General features: G+C 42.5%; 1 protein-coding gene across 1 annotated transcript in view; it reads right to left on the bottom strand.

Moving 5' to 3' along the window:
- Nucleotides 1-24,322, bottom strand: part of LOC129526951 (uncharacterized) — a 45,871-nt gene that overhangs the window by 3,666 nt on the left and 17,883 nt on the right. The window contains exons 2-13 of the mRNA XM_055362949.2: nucleotides 24,047-24,105; nucleotides 23,554-23,578; nucleotides 20,521-20,607; nucleotides 13,916-13,977; nucleotides 13,421-13,454; nucleotides 10,853-11,208; nucleotides 10,359-10,380; nucleotides 10,042-10,083; nucleotides 5,531-5,883; nucleotides 5,037-5,058; nucleotides 4,720-4,761; nucleotides 2,000-2,041 (exon numbers count right to left, since the gene is read on the bottom strand). Coding sequence (XP_055218924.2) covers nucleotides 2,000-2,041; nucleotides 4,720-4,761; nucleotides 5,037-5,058; nucleotides 5,531-5,883; nucleotides 10,042-10,083; nucleotides 10,359-10,380; nucleotides 10,853-11,208; nucleotides 13,421-13,454; nucleotides 13,916-13,977; nucleotides 20,521-20,536 — 991 coding nt within the window. The 5' untranslated portion in view covers nucleotides 20,537-20,607; nucleotides 23,554-23,578; nucleotides 24,047-24,105. The remainder of the gene's footprint in view (nucleotides 1-1,999; nucleotides 2,042-4,719; nucleotides 4,762-5,036; nucleotides 5,059-5,530; nucleotides 5,884-10,041; nucleotides 10,084-10,358; nucleotides 10,381-10,852; nucleotides 11,209-13,420; nucleotides 13,455-13,915; nucleotides 13,978-20,520; nucleotides 20,608-23,553; nucleotides 23,579-24,046; nucleotides 24,106-24,322) is intronic.

The following is a 24,322-nucleotide window of genomic DNA, read 5'->3' as shown; positions in this document are numbered from 1 at the left end:
TCATAAGCTTCCAACTGTTATGGAGTTGCCCACTTTGAGAAATCTGTGCTAAAAGGACCCAATCAGTGCTGATGACAATGATCAGGATAATAGGTACACTGGGAAGACAACAAAATGATTTAGATCTTAGACAAGTCATTCTAGGTGTCTCCACTGTTTCAGTTCTTGCATTCATTCTTGGGCTTTTTCCTTTTACCAAATAAAATAGCTCCTTGACATCACATGAGTCCATGCTATGCTTAATGAGTATGGTTAGTAAAAATGCCTATGACTAGTCATCTTCATCTATGCAAGTAAATATTAATTCATAAAACACTTCAAATGTAAGCAATTCATAATTAGTGAATGAAAAGTACATAATATATCAATTAGAAAAAGTCACTATTAAAAAGACATTATTTGTGTGATAAAAAAGATTGCCATTTTTGTATTTTTCTACAAGGTTAAAGAAAACTAAGTCAACTTATACAAGTGAGTTTTAAAAGCCTTTACACCAGGCGTGGTGATTCATGCCCATAATCCCAGCACTTTGGTAGGCCAAGGTGAGCGGATCACCTGAGGTCAGGAGTTCGAGACCAGCCTGACCAACATGGTGAACCCTCATTTCTACCAAAAATACAAAAAATTAGCTGGGTATGGTGGCATGAGCCTATAATCACAGCTACTTAGGAGGCAGAGGGCAGGAGACTCGCTTGAACCTGGGAGGTGGAGGTTGCAGTGAGCCGAGATAGTACTGTTGCACTCCAGCCTGGGCAACAAGAGTGAAACTCCGTCTCAAACATAAAAATATTAATTAATTAAATAAAAGCCTTTAACCCAGAATGCTGAGTAAATTGGCCAAAAATGCTAACCTATGTATTTCAATACTATAGGATTCACGTTAATAGAAATAACCAGATGAAATGCTTCTGGTATGTCACCTTCCCAACCCACTCAAGCCAGTGTTTTTTTCTGTGAATAACAAAAACAGCAGAATTTACTTGCCTATCCATAAGAGGTTACCACTTCTGTGTATTGCCCCAAAACAGGTGGTGGCTGGGTGAGAAGGGGGACAGCCCTAAGGCAGGAGATGGGGGCTCCGGTATCATGGGTGAGCTTCCTAAACCTCTGCAACTTTCGGCCCCTAAGTGGGATGAGCCACGTTTAGCACAATGCCCAGAACAAAGTAAGGATTTGACACATCACACTTCTCTCCACATTGTTCTGTCATCAGCCACCGTGTCCAGCACCTCCCAGCCCACTGGGCTCCGGCTGTTTCCATCACATGAAGAATGATCCACAGCCTGGCCTCCAGCCACCCTCCTGGCCTTGCTGCTTCTCACTCTGCCACTGACTCTTAACAGAACAGCCTAGCTGTCCTCAGACATACCACACCCTTCATTGTGGGAGTCATGCAGCCCTCCCTGCTCCTTCCCCAGGGAGCCATGGGGCTTTCCTCCTCAGGAAGACTCTGCAAGCACCTGGATGAAGGGCCCCCCTGTCTCTCATCCTCCCTTAATTTTTGTCTCAGCTCTCCTTCCTTCCACTCAGTGCAGCACACACTGATTGATCCTCCATCTTCCCCAAAAGACAGGAACAGCACAAGCAGTAGAGAGTAGATTCCAATGATAGAAAAAATAGTCAGTGATTTCTCATTTCCATTGATCATCAATGAAGAAAATGTATCCTGAAGGTCATGTACCTCCTATGGGACTGCTGCATCCTCAGCCTCCTGAATTTCAGCCCAGCACCTTCCTCCCCAGCATCGCAACAGGTCAGGCCTTACCAGCATCCCTGTCTTACTGCCTTTGTGCAGAGCCAGCACCAGGACCAGGGGAGGCCTTGGGATTGTCCCTCCCCAAAAATTTGAGAAATAATCCTTTACGTCACCAACAAAGCACAGCCTTATGCATTGGTGGTCAGTCCCTCCCAACACCTCTGTCACTGTAAAGCTGGCAGCACCCCCCCAAGGTTGGCCTTTCCAGACACTGGACCTCTAAGTGACAGTGTGTGTCCTTACCTTGAGGCCTGGGTGCCCAGTCTATCCTGTCCAGTGAGGGAGCTGCAGAGAAGGGGGGATTCCAGGTTAACGGGAGACTAGCAAGGCTCCTGCTTTTATGCTGCCCTATTGGGAAGGCTGTTAAAAAAACACAAGGTGCGAAGCAGTGAAGATAGAACATGTTTTCATTACTTAAACCAATACATTCCACAGATGGAATAATAAGAAATGCTACAACCAAGCTAACTGAATCCAACAGCATATCAAAAAGATAATCCACCATGATCAAGTGGGTTTCATACCAGGGATACAGGGATGGTTTAACATATGCAAGTCAATAAATGTGATACATCAAATAAATAAAATTAAAAACAAAAACTCATATGATAATCTGAATAGATTCAGAAAAAACATTTGAGAAAATACAGCATTTCTTTATGATTAAAATCCTTCAGCAAAATCGGCATAGAAGGGACATACCTTAAGGTAATAAAAGCCATCTGTGACAAACCCACAGCCAACATTATCCTGAACGGGGGAAAGTTCAAAGCATTCCCCCTGAGGACTGGAACAAGACAAAGATGCCCACATTCACCACTTCTACTCAACACAGTGCTATTCACTACAGCATTGGCTGTAAAAGCAAGACTGGAAACAGAACAAATGGATACCCATAATGAGTGCTTAAGTAATTTTGGGAATAGTCATAGGGTGCAGTACTTTATAGCTCTGAAACAATACAGTGGATTTACATTTGAAAATGTGGAATGACAACTAAGGTGCATTGCCCAGTGATATATGCAGGGGGCAGAGGACTTTGTGTAAACACGATCATGCATCAGCATGCATTCCAGGCGCATGTTTCTATTTGCACATAGATTGTACAAATGATATGCAAGCAAAAATGTTGACTTGGTGTTTGGAAGTTCAGAGTGGAAGGGAAATTTCCCTGCTAACCTTTTATGATATTTAGAGTTATTTCTAACTGTGAATATGTAATACATTTAGAAATCTTAGCTAACAAGAAAAGCCTCTGGTCCTGGCCTCCTGCTGGCACATATCATGTGGACATGGCCCTGTCGTGCTAATATGTGCAAACTGAGAAAAATCCAAGAATGGGAGTCTGCTTTTTTCATCATACAAATAATTGTTAATAGAAATAGTATGATAATTATTGATCATTGATATACCATGCATATTCTACTAGATAATAATAAATTTCTGACATTTGAACTATACTTACACATGGAAATTGAAATATATGGATGAAATATTGTGGCTTATAGAGGCAAACAATTGTTTTATTGTCATTTTACAAACTGATCATCATTCCTCAAGGCACGGGTCCATGTGATATTAAGTAGCTTGTTATGTTTGGGAAGGGCAGTGATGACCACAAGCATGACTTCAACTACTAAAGTACAATGGAGATTTCAACAATGTTTTGTTTACTATTTAAATATTTCATTGTGCTCCAAGGCTTTTTCTCACCCTAACAGCTCTCACCCACATCATGTGGGTCCCATTAATACAGATACCTCCAAATGCACCACTCTTCCATTATATCCAGTCAATTGCTGGTTACCTTGGGCCTACAATGGGGGGCAGGGGCTGCTGGCCACCTCCTCATCTACAGTAAGAGTCAATGAGCAGTTAAGTGGATACTGAAAACCATTTATCCTGCTGGAGTGAGAAATAAATGGTTTCTTTCTTTTTTTTTTTTTTTTAGATGGAGTCTCGCTCTGATGCCCAGGCTGGAGTGCAGTGGCACGATCTCGGCTCACTGCAAGCTCTGCCTCCTGGGTTCATGCCATTCTCCTGCCTCAGCCTCTCGAGTAGCTCAGACTACAGGCGCCTGCCACCACGCCTGGCTAATTTTTTTTTTTTTGTATTTTCAGTGGAGACGGGGTTTCACTGTGTTAGTCAGGATGGTCTCAATCTCCTGACCTTGTGATCTGCCCGTCTCAGCCTCCCAAAGTGCTGGGATTACAGGTCTCCGCACCTGGCCATAAATGGTTTCTTTCAATAGGGTAATAAAATGCATCTTTTCCAAATTATTTATATGACTCAAGGCCCATCTCAATTTCAGATGTGATTAGCCTCACTTCCTGATTCTCACCAAGGTGTGTAATGTCATCCACGGCCCAGTGCAGAGGAAAACAGGTGTTGCCGTCAAACTGCCAGGGTCCCATCCTGCCTCCTCATTCACTCCGGGAGCTCCCTTTAAGCTAGGAGTCAACAGCGAGGATGGAAACATGAGTGCTTCTGAAAGTCCTAAAAGTTCAGAGGCAGACTGTCAATTTCTCCTCCACCCCTGGGCACACACCGGGAGAACTCTGTCTCCAGGTTGAAGGAAGTGCCTGTGAGAGAGTTGTGTCCCTCAGATTCTGTTCACCACAGGTGACACTCGATGTGACCCCAAACCTCTTCTGCACAATCCCAAGGAGTGCTGACTAATCCAACCCAAAGGCTGTTAAAGGCTGTTTGGCAGAGGCAGAAAAGAAAAGGCCAGGTGTTCTGGGAAAGACCACCTTCACATAACACAGCACCCTCATAGCCCAGAGAGACAGTTCTTACTATTATGCCAATAAACCTGCAAAAGACCAAATCCAATATGACACATATTTCCTTTTTTGTTTTGATTTCATGCCTCCTCCCTCAACGTCCCAAGGAGCATGGATACCCCAAAGGCCCCTGGGAACTCTCTCCCATTGGATCTTACATGGAAAGTAGTTACCTACCTGCAAAATCCTCATCATCAGATATGCTCTCCACAATCAAATCTGTAGAAACACAAACATCATGATAAGTCACTAAAGAGAGGCCCATCCACTCCTCCCACCCCAGCTGAAGCCCGGGTGCTTCACACAGAATCCCCTGATGTTTCCTCTGCTTCACAGACATCCCTATAGCCTCTCTGGACATTGTTTTATTCTTGCAAAATCATTTGTCTCACCAGACCCCAAATCCTCCTTCCCAAAAGGAGCCCAGAATCAGGTTTCTGTACCCTAGAGACAATGTTTTTCCCTCAGGAAGTGAGTTATTTCAGGGTACGTACCGTTCTCCAGTGTCAATGGCTCCTGCAGTTACAGAAAAGAAAACATTAGGAGGGTGAAATGTTGCCATGCACGTCACACAGATCTGATATTCTCTCAACAACTTGAGAAAATTAGAAGGGGTATAGTGATTGAGTCAAAGATCGAAGTCCCCCAAAACTAGCACGGAGGACACCTGTGGAAAAGACAACACCTTTTCCCACAGAATGTATCTTTAAAGTGCATTTAGATTGGCAGTTTCATAACTCTTAATCCACAGGGGAAAACTGCTGTGGAGGGAAACACCTCTACATTGCAGTGGATCGTGGATGCTGCCATCTACCACGCCCCAGTGTGCCCGGCATGGGTTGATGAGAGGTTGCCAATCAATAGCACCACACCAAGGGAATTGCAGATGACATAAATAACCCACATTGGCAGATGTTCATGTCTACATCTGACTGGAAAGAAGCCAGGAAAGCAACATTTCTGTTCAAGACAAAGGAAAGTGTCTTACCTTGGTAGCATCTTCTTTTTTACAGATGTATTGTACAGCATCCTCATTAGTGATGTCGTATACAGTGTCCTCATAAGAGATGTCTTCTATAGTGTCCTCATTAGAGATGTCATGTACAACAGCCTCATTACAGATGTCTACAGCGTCATTAGAGATGTCACGTACAGCAGCCTCAGAGATGTTTACAGCATCCTTAGAGATGTCACATACAGCAGCCTCATTAGAGATGTCATGTACAGGAGCCTCATTAGAGATATCTACAGTGTCCTCATCAGAGATGTCTACAGCGTCATTACAGATGTCATATACAGTGTCTTCTTCAGAGATGTCTTGTACAGCACTCCCACAAGGAGCTAGGAGAACACAGAGTAAAGGTCAGTGCCCTGGTGGTGAATCACCCAGGGAGCTTGCTTGGTGTGGTGCATGGAGGTGGCTGATCACAGCATGGGCCGAGCTGATGCTAGGCCATCCTCCCAGGTGGACCTGCACTAGTGAAGCTAAGAGACATGACTCAGAACACTTTCTGCAGTGGGAATCAGTTTCCAGGTTCAGATATGCGTTATCCAGTGAAGTGGGGAAATATAAAAAAATAGAAATTGACAAATTCATGAAAAGCCTTCCATGAGTGTAAGTGTGATTTTTTTTGTTAACCACTTTACATTCAGTATGCATTCACACCTACAAAATATTTTGACAAGAAATCAGAAATTTTAATTTTTGTCAGTTATGTTAAATCTAACTTAGCTGTCAACATAAAGATTCTATCTCATTTACTCTGTGGTCTCCAGAAAATCTAGCACATAATGAGTAGACCGAAATATTTATTAAATGAAAACACAGAGCGGGGGTGGGGGGGTTGTAGGCAGAGCAGGTTGCACCTGATTACCTGGATAATAATAAACTGCACAAAACTTCAGTCAGATTAATACTGAAACTGCCTTTTGCTTGGGCTCTTTTCTCTTGCAGAAGAAGGATGACCAAGAAGATGAACAGGGAAGAAATGAGAAACAGAGGCCTTTGCTTAGCAGCTAAAGGCCACCTTTTGTAACATGCAATAGTCTACAAGTGGCCTTGAATTCTACCATGATTCAGTGACAGAGTTCCCTCATGTCTTCTACCCAGGTCGAAGTCCAGCAAAATTGCAACTGTCCTCTTTACACTTGCAAGACCATGCTGCTTCTGCATTTGCCTGTTGTATGAGATTTACGTTTGTTTTAAAGCAACATTTTGTTTCAGTTGGGCTAGTGGCCATACACGGCACTAGCCAGTCCATAGTGAGATGGCTCCTCATGGAGAAGGCTTGGCTTGAGGCTGAGGGTCTTTAACCCACATGCACAAGACAGTTGCCATGAGGGGATGGAAGCCAGGCTAATAACCAAGTGCCGCAAAGAGTTCCTATCTGTCCCTCACCATTTTCAGCTGGCAGGATTTGAGCATTTTAGGGCTTGGGAAGATAATATTACTAAATCTACTAAAATACAGCACCTATCCTTATAGGCTTTGTCCAGTTGCTGAGCAAATTAACTTCACAACTGAAGTGGGCCACACTGGCCTGCGTGGTCTCCCACTCCTCTTAGAATTTGTGAGTGTGGGGCCTACTGGAGGACAGAAGTTGGGAGGAGGGGGAGGATCAGGAAAAATAACTGATACTAGGCTTAATATGTGGGTGATGAAATAATCTGTACAACAAACTTTCATGACACACATTTACATATGTAACAAACCTGCACATCCTGCACATGTACCCCTGAACTTAAAATAAAAGTTAAAAAAAAAACATCACATAAATAAAATTAAAAACAAAAATCACACGATAATCTGAACAGATACAGAAAAAGCATTTCAGAAAATCCAGCATTTCTTCATTATTAAAACCCTTCAGCAAAATCGGCATAGAAGGGACATACCTTAAGGTAATAAAAGCCATCTGTGACAAACCCACAGCCAACATTATCCTGAATGGGGGAAAGTTGAAAGCATTCCCCCTGAGTACTGGAACAAGACAAAGATGCCCACTACGTTCACCATTTCTTTCTTTTTTATTTTTTTTTGGGACAGAGTCTTGTTCTGTCGCCCAGGCTGGAGTGCAGTGGCATGATCTCGGCTCACTGCAAGCTCCGTCTCCCAGGTTCACGCCATTCTCCTGCCTCAGCCTCCCAAGTAGCTGGGACTACAGGCGCCCGCCACCACGCCTGGCTAATTCTTCATATTTTCAGTAGAGACGGGGTTTCACCGTGTTAGCCAGGATGGTCTTAATCTCCTGACCTTGTGATCCGCCTGACTCGGCCTCCCAAAGTGCTGGGATTACAGGTGTGAGCCACCACGCCTGGCCCCACATTCACCACTTCTACTCAACATAGTGCTATTCACTACCACATTAGTTGTAAAAGCAAGACTGGAAGCAGAACAAATGGATACCCATAATGGGTGCTTAAGTAATTTTGGGAATAGTCATAGGGTGCAGTACTTTATAGCTCTGAAACAATACAATGCATTTACATTTGAAATGTGGAATGATAACTAAGGTGAATTGCCCAGTTATATATGGGGCAATATATATATATATGCAGGGGGCAGAGAATTTTGTGTAAACATGATCATGCATCAGCATGCATTCCAGGCGCATGTTTCTACTTGCACATAGATTGTAGAAATGATATGCAAGCAAAAATGTTGACTTGGTGTTTGGAAGTTCAGAGTGGAAGGGAAACTTCCTTGCTAACCCTTTATGATATTTAGAGTTATTTCTAACCGTGAATATGTAATACATTTAGAAATCTTAGCTAACAAGAAAAGCCTCTGGTCCTGGCCTCCTGCTGGCACATATCATGTGGACATGGCCCTGTCGTGCTAATATGTGCAAACTGAGAAAAATCCAAGAATGGGAGTCTGCTTTTTTCATCATACAAATAATTGTTAATAGAAATAGTATGATAATTATTGATCATTGATATACCATGCATATTCTACTAGATAATAATAAATTTCTGACATTTGAACTATACTTACACATGGAAATTGAAATATATGGATGAAATATTGTGGCTTATAGAGGCAAACAATTGTTTTATTGACATTTTACAAACTGATCATCATTCCTCAAGGCACGGGTCCATGTGATATTAAGTAGCTTGTTATGTTTGGGAAGGGCAGTGATGACCACAAGCATGACTTCAACTACTAAAGTACAATGGAGATTTCAACAATGTTTTGTTTAATGTTTAAATATTTCATTGGGTTCCCAGGTTTTTTCTCACCCTAATAGCTCTCACCCACATCATGTGGGTCCCATTAATACAGATACCTCCAAATGCACCACTCTTCCATTATATCCGGTCAATTGTTGATTACCCTGGGCCTATGATGGGGGGAGGGCAGGGGCTGCTGGCCACCTCCTCATCTACAGTAAGAGTCAATGAGCAGTTAAGTGGATACTGAAAACCATTTATCCTGCTGGAGTGAGAAATAAATGGTTTCTTTTTTATTTTTATTTTTTTAGATGGAGTCTCGCTCTGTTGCCCAGGCTGGAGTGCAGTGGCGTGATCTCGGCTCACTGCAAGCTCCGCCTCCTGGGTTCATGCCATTCTCCTGCCTCAGCCTCTCGAGTAGCTCAGACTACAGGCGCCTGCCACCACGCCTGGCTAATTTTTTTTTTTTTGTATTTTTAGTGGAGATGGCATTTCACTGTGTTAGCCAGGATGGTCTCAATCTCCTGACCTTGTGATCTGCCCGTCTCAGCCTCCCAAAGTGCTGGGATTACAGGTCTCCGCACCTGGCCATAAATGGTTTCTTTCAATAGGGTAATAAAATGCATCTTTTCCAAATTATTTATATGACTCAAGGCCCATCTCAATTTCAGATGTGATTAGCCTCACTTCCTGATTCTCACCAAGGTGTGTAATGTCCTCCATGGCCCAGTGCAGAGGAAAACAGGTGTTGCCGTCAAACTGCCAGGGTCCCATCCTGCCTCCTCATTCACTCCGGGAGCTCCCTTTAAGCTAGGAGTCAACAGCGAGGATGGAAACATGAGTGCTTCTGAAAGTCCTAAAAGTTCAGAGGCAGACTGTCAATTTCTCCTCCACCCCTGGGCACACACCGGGAGAACTCTGTCTCCAGGTTGAAGGAAGTGCCTGTGAGAGAGTTGTGTCCCTCAGATTCTGTTCACCACAGGTGACACTCGATGTGACCCCAAACCTCTTCTGCACAATCCCAAGGAGTGCTGACTAATCCAACCCAAAGGCTGTTAAAGGCTGTTTGGCAGAGGCAGAAAAGAAAAGGCCAGGTGTTCTGGGAAAGACCACCTTCACATAACACAGCACCCTCATAGCCCAGAGAGACAGTTCTTACTATTATGCCAATAAACCTGGAAAAGACCAAATACAATTTGACACATATTTCCTTTTTTGTTTTGATTTCATGCCTCCTCCCTCAACGTCCCAAGGAGCATGGATACCCCAAAGGCCCCTGGGAACTCTCTCCCATTGGATCTTACATGGAAAGTAGTTACCTACCTGCAAAATCCTCATCATCAGATATGCTCTCCACAATCAAATCTGTAGAAACACAAACATCAAGATAAGTCATTAGAGAGAGGCCCATCCACTCCTCCCACCCCAGCTGAAGCCCGGGTGCTTCACACAGGATCCCCTGATGTTTCCTCTGCTTCACAGACATCCCTATAGCCTCTCTGGACATTGTTTTATTCTTGCAAAATCATTTGTCTCACCAGACCCCAAATCCTCCTTCCCAAAAGGAGCCCAGAATCAGGTTTCTGTACCCTAGAGACAAAGTTTTTCCCTCAGGAAGTGAGTTATTTCAGGGTACGTACCGTTCTCCAGTGTCAATGGCTCCTGCAGTTACAGAAAAGAAAACATTAGGAGGGTGAAATGTTGCCATGCACGTCACACAGATCTGATATTCTCTCAACAACTTGAGAAAATTAGAAGGGGTATAGTGATTGAGTCAAAGATCGAAGTCCCCCAAAACTAGCACGGAGGACACCTGTGGAAAAGACAACACCTTTTCCCACAGAATGTATCTTTAAAGTGCATTTAGATTGGCAGTTTCATAACTCTTAATCCACAGGGGAAAACTGCTGTGGAGGGAAACACCTCTACATTGCAGTGGATCGTGGATGCTGCCATCTACCATGCCCCAGTGTGCCCGGCATGGGTTGATGAGAGGTTGCCAATCAATAGCACCACACCAAGGGAATTGCAGATGGCATAAATAACCCACATTGGCAGATGTTCATGTCTACATCTGACTGGAAAGAAGCCAGGAAAGCAACATTTCTGTTCAAGACAAAGGAAAGTGTCTTACCTTGGTAGCATCTTCTTTTTTACAGATGTATTGTACAGCATCCTCATTAGTGATGTCGTATACAGTGTCCTCATAAGAGATGTCTTCTATAGTGTCCTCATTAGAGATGTCATGTACAACAGCCTCATTACAGATGTCTACAGCGTCATTAGAGATGTCACGTACAGCAGCCTCAGAGATGTTTACAGCATCCTTAGAGATGTCACATACAGCAGCCTCATTAGAGATGTCATGTACAGGAGCCTCATTAGTGATATCTACAGTGTCCTCATCAGAGATGTCTACAGCATCCTCATTACAGATGTCGTATACAGTGTCTTCTTCAGAGATGTCTTGTACAGCACCCCAACAAAGAGCTAGGAGAACACAGAGTAAAGGTCAGTGCCCTGGTGGTGAATCACCCAGGGAGCTTGCTTGGTGTGGGTGCATGGAGGTGGCTGATCACAGCATGGGCTGAGCTGATGCTAGGCCATCCTCCCAGGTGGACCTGCACTAGTGAAGCCAAGAGACATGACTCAGAACACTTTCTGCAGTGGGAATCAGTTTCCAGGTTCAGATATGCATTATCCAGTGAAGTGGGGAAATATAAAAAAATAGAAATTGACAAATTCATGAAAAGCCTTCCATGAGTGCAAGTGTGATTTTTTTTGTTAACCACTTTACATTCAGTATGCATTCATACATACAAAATATTTTGACAAGACATCAGAAATTTTAATTTTTGTCAGTTATGTTAAATCTAACTTAGCTGTCAACATAGAGATTCTATCTCATTTACTTTGCGGTCTCCAGAAAATCTAGCACATAGTGAGTAGACCAAAATATTTATTAAATGAAAACACAGAACAGGGGTGGGGGGCTGGTAGGCAGAGCAGGTTGCACCTGATTACCTGGATGATAATAAACTGTACAAAACCTTGATCAGATTAATATTGAAACTGCCTTTTGCTCGGGCTCTTTTCCCTTGCAGAAGAAGGATGACCAAGAAGATGAACAGGGAAGAAATGAGAAACAGAGGCCTTTGCTTACTAGCTAAAGGTCACCTTGTGTAATACGCAATAGTCTACAAGTGGCCTTCAACTCTGCCATGATTCAGTGAGAGTTCGCTCATGTCTTCTACCCAGGTTGAAGTCCAGCAAAATTGTAACTGTCCTCTTTGCAACTTGCAAGACCACACTGCTTCTGCATTTGCCTGTTGTATGAGATTTACACTTGTTTTAAAGCAACATTTTGTTTCAGTTGGGCTGGTGGCCATACACGGCACTAGCCAGTCAATAGTGAGATGGCTCCTCATGGAGGATGCTTAGCTTGAGGCTCAGGGTCTTTAACCCACATGCACAAGACAGTTGCCATGAGGGGATGGAAGCCAGGCTAATAACCAAGTGCCGCAAAGAGTTCCTATCTGTCCCTCCTCACCATTTTCAGCTGGCAGGATTTGAGCATTTTAGGGCTTGGGAAGGTAATATTACTAAATCTACTAAAATACATCACCCATCCTTATAGGCTTTGTCCAGTTGCTGAGCAAATTAACTTCACAACTGAAGTAGGCCACATTGGCCTTCGTGGTCCCCCACTCCTCTTAGAATTTGTGAGCGTAGGGCCTACTGGAGGGTGGAAGGTGGGAGGAGGGGGAGGATCAGGGAAAATAGCTGATATTAGGCTTAATATATGGGTGATGAAATCTGTACAACAAACTCTTCATGACACACATTTACATATGTAGCAAATCTGCACATCCTGCACATGTACCCCTGAACTTAAAATAAAAGTTAAAAAAAAAAAGGATCTGTGAGCTGACCCAAACACCTCGGGATCTTTGTGCTTTTCACACACTGATGACCATGCCAGTCCGTGGGGAGATGAGCCTATAACTGCCCTGGGTTGTGTGACCACGGAGGCCCCTTTATGATGATGGGCAGTGTCTGGGGCCTTTTGAGCTCGGTGCTTTAGGGCTTATACATGAATGCTGGACTCCCTGTGTGGTGGTGAACACCCCCATGACTAAGTGCATGCCAGCGTCAGCACTGGCCCACACTCCTGGGTTTGTGTTTTCACTTTTTCATTCAGGAACTCTGGAGCTGGGGCCACTCCCTTGGCCCTTCAGGTTCTCCACCTGAGCAGTGGCGATAAGAAGCCAGACCCAGGAATGGCTCTGTTGAGGGTGGAGGAGTCACTGTACAGACAGAGTAGAGTGAGGGTGGATTTTATTGTTAGAAGTGGACACTGGCGATTGTGCTGTATAAATGGGAAATCTCTCCTGAGAAAACACACAGCCTCACCTGTACAGAAACACACACATTCACACCACACGATGCAGCCTCACACAAGACACCACCAATCCTCAAGCACCCAACTCAGCACCACCCAAAAGGGAGCACAGCTGCTTCCTCAAAAATTGGCCTTAACTTTTCCCTGGGGAATTCAGGTTTTTAAAAAAACACTTCCCCTATGCTTATTCCTATCACGATCCCAGGATCAGGGTGGCTCTTCACATTGAAACCTGCAAAGATGTCACACTTTTCTTGGCATCCAGATTGTTTTCTTGGCAAGTAATTCCAGAATACTTACCAGAGCCAAACCTCAGAGGGGCCACCTGCACCACCTGCAATACAGAAACAAGACTTTATGAGGGGTACGTCGTGTTGTGGATTGTTTGCACAAGGCTCTGTTTCTCTCAATGAATATTGAAAACTTGATCAGAAAGTGTAGTCAACTTCAAGGCTCCCCAAACAAGGGTAGGATACACACTGTAAAAGACATCAACTTCTGGATGGTGGATCTCTCAGGTCCACATAGGTTGGCCAGTGCAAAATACTGAATCCAAGAAGACATTGCTTCCAAGGACAAGGACCCAAGGATACAGTCTACAACCTGAAGCCGTCACAGCTAAATGCCGTTTTAGATTACATATCAGTTGCTAAGAGTCACTTATTCCACCCCCTCAGAAAACTGCATTTAATACCTGTCATGGACATTGTCATTTTTTCACATGTAAAGTCAGTTGAAAAAGAAAGATGCCAAGAAAGGAACATTTCTATTTCAGGGAAAGCAAGGCAACCTTACCCTCGCGTCGACCGGCCTCTCTCCATCTCCTCTGTCCTTGTGAGCTGGAGGCTCCTCAGAGGCTAGGAGGACACAGAGCAACGGTTAGTCATAGATGCTTTTATTCATGAGCTATTCAGGGAGCTCTGCTTAATGTGGACAACAGGACAGTGTGTGTGGATATGTTTCATTAAAAGCACAGCTTGAGCTGCTGCTAGAAAATCTTCCCTCATGGAAAGACAGGCAAGAACGAGGAGCCGAGGAGCAAGAAATGGAGTCCCTGGCATTTTGCTGATGGCAACTTAAGGCAATGGCAATGAGTCAGTCTACAAATGGCACTGAAGCACACGCTATAATTTGATGACAGTCCCACCGCTGACACTGTGAGGTTTGAAACCCAGCTAAATGATTTTCTAAACCCTATACAACAATATTAGCTTGTAGGATTGATGTCCCAAGACCATTTTTACCTCTGTGGATCCACAGTGGCTGTCACTGCAGTTATTATGTGTTTTAGCATTTTGCACTTGAACAAAAGCAAAGTTTAACAGACAAATTGGATTCAATTCTAGGCAAAACAGTTTATTGTATTTATTCACTAATCCTTTGTTATGACCGCTGATGAGAGAATTAGAAATACCAAAATTATATCCTTTAAAATTAATTAAAGCATAATTATAATCACACAATATTTTTTCATCCAGACCTCCTTTTCTTTGTCATGCATGCATATTAATTGAGGATGGAGACTATCTATGCTTGTTCAGGCCAGCCAACATAGGACAGTTTACTTCAAGAGAGGAGACATGGGTTGAATGCTGGTATGGTTTAACTCTGCAGCACAAACAGTTCCAACAAGTGTGGTGAACTAATCACCAAACAGCCCTTTGCTGCTTTATCATTGTGCCTTACGTGTAGCTTGCAGGATTTGATTACACCTATGTTTTGTGGTGATAATACTTTCAACTATTCCTAAAATACTGCTTCAGTCTTATCTGTTTGGGGTCAACTGCTGAGGATTTCATACAAATTAATGAAGTTTGTGAATCTAAAGTTCTACACAAAGGGGGAAATATTTGCAAATCATTTATTATGTAAGAAAATAAAATTTAGAATATATGTTAAACCTCCCAAAAATCTACAACAACAAACTAAATAAAAATCAGATGACTCTTTAAAAATGGGCAAAAGACTCGAACATACATTTCCCTAAAGAAGATACAGCCACAGATAGTAGCACAGGAAAAACTGCTCAGGATCATTAGTCATTATGGAAACGCAAATGAAAAACACAAGCAGACACCAATATACACCTACTAGGATTATTTAAAGGAAAATAAGTGTGAACAAGGATGTAAAGGAATTGTAACCCCGATACATTGCTGTTAGAAATGGATAAAGTTGCAGCCACTGTGAAAACCAGTCTGCAGTGGCTCAGAAGTTTCAATACAGAACTCCTGTTAGACCCAGGAATTCTACTCTTAAAGAATAGAGAACGGAAATCAAACAGATGTTTGTATACTAATGTTTGTAGCATCACTTTTCACAGGAGCCAAAAGGTGGAAATAATCCAACCATCAATGAACAAATGATTGTAGTAAAAGCAAGGTGGTCTGCATGCAGTGTTACATCATCCATCTGTAAAAAAGGAGCACAATTTTGATAGATGATACATGGGTGGACATTGAAAACATTATGCTTAGTGAAATACGACAAGACACAAAAGGAATATATTGTCCAATTGTACTTATACGAAGTGCCTAGAATAATCAAATTCATACAAGAGAATATAGGATAGGAATCACCATGGGCTGGAAATAGGGGGAAGGTGCTATGTTGCCTACTGTGGACAAGGTTTTTGTAAGAAATCATCAAAATTGTGGGTGTAGATAGTGGTGTTGGGTATGCAACCCTGTGAATATTTTGAATGCCACTGAGTGCACACTTTGGTTAAAAGGTTCAAATGATTATTTTATTATACATATTTTCCCACAATAGAAAACACACACAGCCAAGCCCAGATGCCAGTCTTGCTAGCAGCCTTCCTTTACCTTCAAGATTAGGCCATCATGCTGTACCTCCAACATGTCCACACACACCAAGGCACCTCGCTCACGCAAGGTGTGTGTCCTCCAACAAAGTTTCACACTCTAAACCCAGATAACTTTTGAAACCCAAGTTCTGTTGATCCCCTACTTCAGGTGCTCCATAGATGCTCCTTTGTCTACAAAACACTGCCTCAGACAATTAAGTAGTCCAAAGTGACCAGCAGAATTTTTATGTTAATTCTGACATTGTATGGTTAGTACAAGTGTTTTCCCCTTCAGATTTATGTCTTTGTTACTGATAAATATAACTGATAATGCTTTTGTCAGCTATGTTGCCAAGCATATTTATGTAAAAATATACTCAGATTTTTTTCAGAATTTGACAAAGATGATAGCAACAATGATAATCTCATTTGTTTTATACTAATCTTTACGTGTTACTTTCATCATTTCTTACATGTTGGGGCCTACCATACATTGTACAGTAAAATTAGTGCTATGCATCATGGTAGGAATATAAATTGGCAAAGCTAATTTAGAAAACAGTTCTCTTGTTTCTCAAAAAAATTAGGCCGGACGCAGTGGCTCATGCCTATAATCCCAGCTCTTTGGGAGGCAGAGGTGGGTGGATCACCTGAGGCTAGGAGTTTGAGACTAGCCTGACCAACACAGCAAAACCCTGTCTCTACTGAAAACACAAAAATTATCCAGGTGTGGTGGCGTGTGCCGGTTGTCCCAGCTACTCGGGAGGTTGAGGCACGAGAACTGCTTAAACCTGGGAGGCGGTGGTTCCAGTGAGCCGAGATTGTGCCACTGCACTCCAGCCTGGGTCTCAAAAAAAAATAATAATAATGACCAAAATGTCATGTGTATGATGCTCAAAGCTACGTTACTCATCATAGAAAAAAACAAAAATAATTAAATGTCCATTAACTGATAAATGAATAAACACTATCTGTATGAGTAAACACAGCAGACTATGAAGGAAAACACATGACCAGCACGTGCTAACACGTCAATTAACTTCAAACATAGTATGCTAAATGAAAGAAGTCAGGTTCCAAATACATATATATATGTCCATTTCTATTAAACAAGCGGGAAATTTATGGAGATGGACTATCATAGCAGTATTGCTTAGGGCTGGAGATGGGAGTGGGGATTCACTGCCAGTGCGCAAGAGAGAACTTGGGTGAGGGAAACATATTTAAATTAGATCATGGTGTTGGGTGCACACAGTATCAATTTAATAAAGCATCAAATTGTAGACCTTTTCAGTGGGCAAACTTTATGGTGGGTTCACACCCAATATAGGTGTTAAAAATAAATTAATGTTACGGAAATTCTTGTCAGGTTTTTAACAAGCCAAGAGTTATGCTGTTACAACAGCATTAATTCAAATGGTTGTCACAGGTCACTTAAAGTTTATAAGATAATTGTCCTGTAAATATATAGCGAATGTTATCCATGAACTTCCTGAATCTATCGCAATAATCACATTTTCTCTCCATTAACCTTTTGAGTTAGCTAATTTTATTTATTGCATTTTCAATGTTAATCCACCATTTCATATTTTGAGATTAATGCACATTAGTCAGAATTTACAGTATTTTAAAATATCACAGAATTTAATTTACCTTATCTGGTTTTGGTTTCAAGACTATACTAGCCATTTCATTTAATTGTACATGTAGGGTATTCTAATTTATGGAAAACTATTACATCTTCCTTGATTTTTTTTCTTTTTTTAGAAATTACTTCTAGGGATCTATATGGTAGAGTCCATGGAGAATTGTTTTAATTCTTCATTCATGTCTTCAGTGGGTATAGGATTGGTCATATTGGTCATAGATTTCTGCTCGGATTTCAGTAAGAAACCTGTGGAAGAACCTGAAGGGTGGGATCTTTGAGGGAGCCTAAGACAGAGCAAGACAAGCTAAGAAGGAGGGCAGTGCCACAGAACTGTTATTGATGCCCCCTCACCTAGATTGCAGAAGAGACATCAAGCTGTAGACACTGAGGTGCAGGAAAACAATGGAGCACCATCAGAGAAAGCAGTGCCCAGGAACAAGGAGACACTGATGGTGGCAAGGGGCAAAGACAGCTGCCACGAGGCTGTTCACATGAGGGTCTCAGGCTGCACAGACACCCACACCAGCTGAGGGGTCCTGGTTTTCATAAAGTGTGTGGCTCAGCCAGGCCACCAACAAGCAGTTCACAAACAGTAGTAATACGACACTTTCCAAAGACCTTACTTGAGTAACACGGTTATCCTCACAAATTTCCAATCAGGATGGTCGCACAGTTCCTCCTGCTTTAGGACTCAGAGCCTGCCCGTGGTCACAGTGGGTAGGTGCAGACTCTGAAGATGCACTTTGGTCAGAGACCCCGCTGAACTCTGTCTAATGAGGACCTCCGTCCTGTCTGCTGACCACTGGTCAGAGGTGCAGGCTGCACTGGGGAGTAAGAATGCCACCTTCTCAATGTTGGGAAAACTCCCTGCTAGAACTGAGAATGGCCCTTTCTAAGCAGAAAGCAAGCTCAGACTAAAGAAGGAGGCCGACCACATCAGGTTGGCAGATTGCCAAAGATTCACTCAGGGAGAGCCCAAATCCTGGGCCATCTTGGGTGGTGGCAAGACGAGGTAGATGACTGCTTTTGCAACACATACCTGACAACAACAAATCAACAACTGTAAAAGAGCCACAAAATCCCCAAATATTTGCAAATTAGCAATGCACTTTTAAATAACTCATGGGTTAAAGAAGAAGTCTCAATAGAAAATTAAAAATACTTTTAACTACATTAAAAGAAAATGTGACTTGGCAAGATTTCTGGATGTAGCAAAAGCAGTCCTTAGAGAGAAATCTACAGCATTGGATGCAATATACTAAAAATCACAAGATCTAAAATCAGTAATATCATGTTTCAATTAGGGAACTGTAGAAAATAGAGGAATGCAATGGAAAGCAAGTAAAAGTAATAAACAACATCACAGAAATCAATAAAATTAAAACACTGAAATCATCAGAAAATCAATAAAACCAAAAGCTGGTTCTTTGATATGCTCATTACAATGAATGAATTGATATGCAGGCTAACCAAGAAAAAGAAGATAACACAAATGACCAATTTCAGAAATAAAAGAAGAGCCATCTCTACTGAACTGTTAGGCATTAAAAAGAATATTATGAACAGTTCTATGACCGCAGTTTGATAACCTCAGTGAAATGTATCAATTCCTTGAAAGGCAATCTTCCCAAGGTCACGGTAGAATCCTAATTTGAATAAACTTATGTCTATTAAATAAGTTGAATTCACATTCAGAGCATTTCGAAAAAGAAAGCACCAGGCCCAGATGGTTTCTCTCATGAAATCTACTGAATTCTTCAACAGGTGAATAAAAAGACAAAAATTCATTTAATGCAATATTATTTGGTGATTTAATGTGCCATTTTTTGCCATTAAGGCATAAAAAAGACATGAAAGCAGCTAAAGCGTACATCAATTTAGTGCAATAAATTCATCTGAAAAAACTACATAATATATGATTCCAACTATATGACATTCTGGAAAAGGCAAAGCTGAAGCGATAGTAAAAATATTAATAGTTGCCAAGGTTTCTGGAGAAAGAGGACAGAGATTAATGAGAAGAGAGGATTTTTAGGGAAGTGAACATTTTCTTTATGAGACCGTAAGGGTGAACTAATGTTTTAAATATTTCAAAATTCATATATATGTATAACAGAAAGAATGAACATTATGCAAATATAGACTTCAGATAATAATGTATCAATATTTTCTCATTATTCTAGCAAATGTACCACAGTAATGTAAGATGTTACTAATAGGTGAAATTAGGAAGTGAGGGTGAGGAGACAGAATAACATGGGAACTTCTTGTATTATATACTCAATTTTTATTTATTTATTTATTTATTTTGAGATGGAGTTTCACTCTTGTTACCCAGGCTGGAGTGCAATGGCATGATCTTGGCTCACTGCAACCTCTGCCTCCCGGGTTCAAGCGATTGTCCTGCCTCAGCCTCCTGAGTAGCTGGGATTACAGGCGCCTGCCACCACACCCAGCTAATTTTTTTGTATTTTTAGTAGAGATGGGGTTTCACCATGTTGGCCAGGCTGGTCTCCAACTCCTGACCTCAGATGATCCACCTGCCTTGGCCTCCTAAAGTGCTGCGATTATAAGCGTGAGCCACCACGCCTGGCCATATGCTCAGTTTTTATGTCAATTTAAAACTCTCCAAAGAAATATATTAATTGAAAAATAATAATATAGCACTACTCTTTCAGGGAGATCTATGCTTATGTTTAACAACCAGGTAAGTTCTAGACATTAACTTGAAACATTGTCTATCATTAAACATGAACCCAAATTGACTTTTAAGTAGATATTTACTTTTGTGGTTGTAACAATATTTACTGACCAGGCAAATTAGAATCCTGACATATTAAAAAATATGGCTTAGTCTCTTCATAGTTTCCTCTTACATATGGGACACTGAATACTCCCCGCAATTGCAATTCTTGAACCAACTTAATTAATGAACTTCCACAGTACCTTCTTGTGGGTACATCTTCTTCTTTACCGGGGAGCCATGAGGTCTCTGACACTGGTTGGTGTGCACAGCATATCTTCCTGTATTCTCTATCAGAGAAGATGCTGGTTAATGCATTTACAATAGATAGGGCTGTTGACATCTTGCTGACAGAAGACCAGAGGGAAAATAGTGGTAATCTGTTCTAAGTTTAAACTTATGATCCTTTTCTTTACAAGCTTCCAAGCAGAGCCCACTGAATCAAAGTTGGGTTTCAGGAAGATCACAGAGTTCAGTGAGCACTCAACACCTCTATCAGACAGACTGTGTGGGCAGTGCCTTCCTGGAAAGGAGAACACAGCAGGATGACTGTGAGTACAGGGCTGGTGCAGAGTGGGGGCCCGGATTCAAATTCCACTAAGCCATGTGGACCTAGCAAGCTCATGTCCTCCCTCTGCCCTCAGTTCTCTGCACTGTCATAATGTAATTTTAGCAATACTTTTTAGGCCATATTTAGGCCTTACTTCTAGTATCACAGTACAGGGCTAAAAAATCACTAAATACAGGAAAACTTTAGAGAGGACTGGTACTTCAGTAATGTTCTCTAAGTGTTTACTACATACCAGGAGGAATAAGCTGGACACTTAGCAGTGGCAGAATATGGAGGGGGAACTTGGATGGCTCCGGGGCAGTGGAGCATGCTTTCCTGTTCAGCTTTTCCGTGGGCATGATGCCTTATGGTTTATGGAGAACATCAGCCCTGCAGGGGGTGCAGAGGAGGGGCTGTGGCTGAGATTTTACACTTGAGGGTGCTGACATTCAGAGATGATAAGTGACAAGCAGAACCTCAACCCCGCTGAGTGAAGGACCTGAGATGGGAAATGTATTTGGTTCCCTAGAGAGAGAGATTCCTGAAAGACTGCCACCTCTTCATCACGCCCAGTGCCAGAGACCCAAGAGACCCTTCACTGTCTTTCTCCAGTCCTCCTAGCCCAAGGTGTGTGGGTGGACAAAGGTGATGCTCTGGAGGAAATGCCTGAGATAAGGACAGGTCCTTAATGATAAAGAATTCTCCTTCCTCTTTCAGATCCTTGACCTCCCCAGTATGACAGCTTAAAGGCTGTCATCTCTGTGGCCTGCCTCCCCTTTCCCTTCACCCTGCCAGCTGCCTCTCAGTGACTGTCTCCTCCAGTGACTACACAGAGGGACCAGGGACTGCTTGCCTCCCGAGGCTGCTCAGACCTTCTGACACTGCAAAATGATTGTCAAAAGATGGGTCTGCAAAGAGTAACTTCGCTTCCACTGATCAAACCTGAATATGCAAGCTACTGTGAATTAACTGGAAAAGTGGCCGTGTGGGCTGGTGCTTTGGTGATTTAATGAATTAAGTCTGCAACCCCCACTGCCTCCTTGACTATTGATCAGAGCTGCCTGCAATAAGGTCTGGCTAAGAATGGGCAGTGGCTGCACCAGCTCTGGGTAAAATTTGACCTAAAATGACCAGTCTCATTCACTAACCTCAACATAGTCTTATGGGTTCAATGGACCAGTCCAATCCTTTGCTCTGTTCTCTCCATCACCTTCCTGTGTAATTTTCCTCCACCACGCACATAATAGAAACATGGCACAGGGGAGCTAATCACCTCTTTTATCCCCCACTTCAGGCTCACACATAAGTTTATAGTAAAAGCCTTTTCAAATGACTGCTTTAACTGCTGCTACAGCATGTCTCATCAGTTGAATGGAATCTGTCATGTGACTTTAAGCAACCCTTTGTTGAGAGACAATATTCAATACTAGGGACAGTATTCTAGTGTACTACATCATTGATTTTATGTTATGAAGATCATCATTTATTGAAAATGTATAAATAACGAAGCCCAGCCTTACTCTTCAATGCTGTGTGTGTAAATCCACTGAGTGTGCTGACCCCCATGCTTGTACCCACCTGCTAACACAGAAAGGGTCCACTCAGAAGGGAGGCACAGCTCCAGCACTGAGGCTGTCCACACCAGCTTCACAAGAGAGTTGCCACAAGGATGACGGATACCCGGATAACAACCAAATGGTAATTTGAGTACTTAATGGTCATGATCCCTAAAGTGTGTAGCTCAGAGGGCTTGTGGTGATAACTCCATCAAGACTCTAAAGCATCTCCCCAATTCTTACTGGACTTGATCCATGTCTTGAGGAGACCCAGCTATGACACACAGGCACCACATTGTCCTACTTAGTGCCTCCCTTAGTGTTTCAGAACCTGTGATCTGATCAGAAACATGGGCTTTCTATGTTGGTTTCACACTAAGGACTATGTGACACCTGCAGGAAGATGTCTACATAGCTACCTGGATTATAAGATCATGAGGCTCTCTTATGTGAGGGATGGCATTTGGGATCTCTGCAGGCATGGGTAATTCCAGGCATAGAGGGTGCTGGAACTCCCTTGCATGGTGAATAGTGATCTCTTCACTGGCTGATAAATAGAGGTTGTAGTTCAGGCCTTCAATATTAGCATCGTATGAGTAAACATTTTGACTCTTCACTATGCAGCAAGTGAACCAGGGCACATTTATTTATGTGGCTTAGTTTCTCCATCTGGCATGTGGGCTCAATAAACAAGCTCACAACATATGGGCATGATGATGATGAGGTGTGAACTAATGTAAGTAAAGTATGTGGTCTGACTTGTTAAATTAAGAAAAATGGCACTGAGAGTTGTGCTGGGTAAACACAACATTTTTTTCCTAGGGGAAACACACATAGACACACATTCACAAGCAAATCATGCAGACTTGCACACAGACCACCTCACCCCACCCCCGCCCTAATACACACATACCCACACACAACCTAATGTGAACACGTTCCCAGAAACTATACATAGATAAAAAGAGTATGTCACCTGGAAAACCAGTTTCTTTTACTATACCCCACATCCTCATTCCCACCAGATGTCTTGGATCATGGAGGCTCTCCAGACAAAAGCCAGCAGTTAAGCTCCAGATTTCCTGTAGAACCCTTTTCTAACAACCAGTGAGTGATTCCAGAATACGTACCATTGAATGTGCTCCCTGAAGTCACCTGTAATTAGAGAAGGAAAACACTCTGAGAATCAGGCTATGCTATGGATGGCTCACACAGGTCTTTTGTTCACTTGGAAACTCTGGGTAACCAAGATTGGAAATAAGGTTCAAGTCAAAAGCCCCAACTCTAGAGTAGAGTTCCCTTAGGAAAGCACAGGAGCTTTTCTTGAAGAATGTTTCTGTCTAGGTAATTTTTGAGTAGCAATTGCAGAATTCTTATCTAAAGTGGAAAGCTTGTTCCTGAAGAAAACATCCCTTAACACGCAGTGTACTATCTGACGCTGCCAATTTTGCACGTCCTCTGGAATCAGGTGTCAGTTGGTAAAATACACCTCCTCCATCCCCAAGGAAATATTATCTAACATCTATAATGTAGTGGATAATTTTCCCATAGCTGATATCAACTGAAAAATAAAGGATCCAAGAAAACAACATTTACATCTTAGGCAAAGACAGGCTACTTTACCTTGGTAGTAGAGTAGGGCTCCCTTTTCACACGCTTTTTGGAAGGCTTCTTCGAGTCACCTAGGGGATGTGGAGGGACACAGCATGGCTGTCAGTTCATTGGCAGTGCTACTCATGAATGACTCAGGGACTGGAACTTAGGGGTGTGCCTGGTTAACAAGCATGGAATGAGCTTCTCCTGGACCATCTTCTTCACGGACCAAGGAAGGCAAAGAAACAGCAGCAAGGAAATGAGAGTAGAGCCCTTGGCTTTCCAGGTAATGGCAAATGAAAGCAA

Source organism: Gorilla gorilla, chromosome 14 (assembly GCF_029281585.2).
Source record: "Gorilla gorilla gorilla isolate KB3781 chromosome 14, NHGRI_mGorGor1-v2.1_pri, whole genome shotgun sequence".
In the NCBI taxonomy this organism is placed as follows: Eukaryota; Metazoa; Chordata; class Mammalia; order Primates; family Hominidae; genus Gorilla; species Gorilla gorilla.
This window is presented reverse-complemented; position numbering and strand designations above follow the sequence as displayed.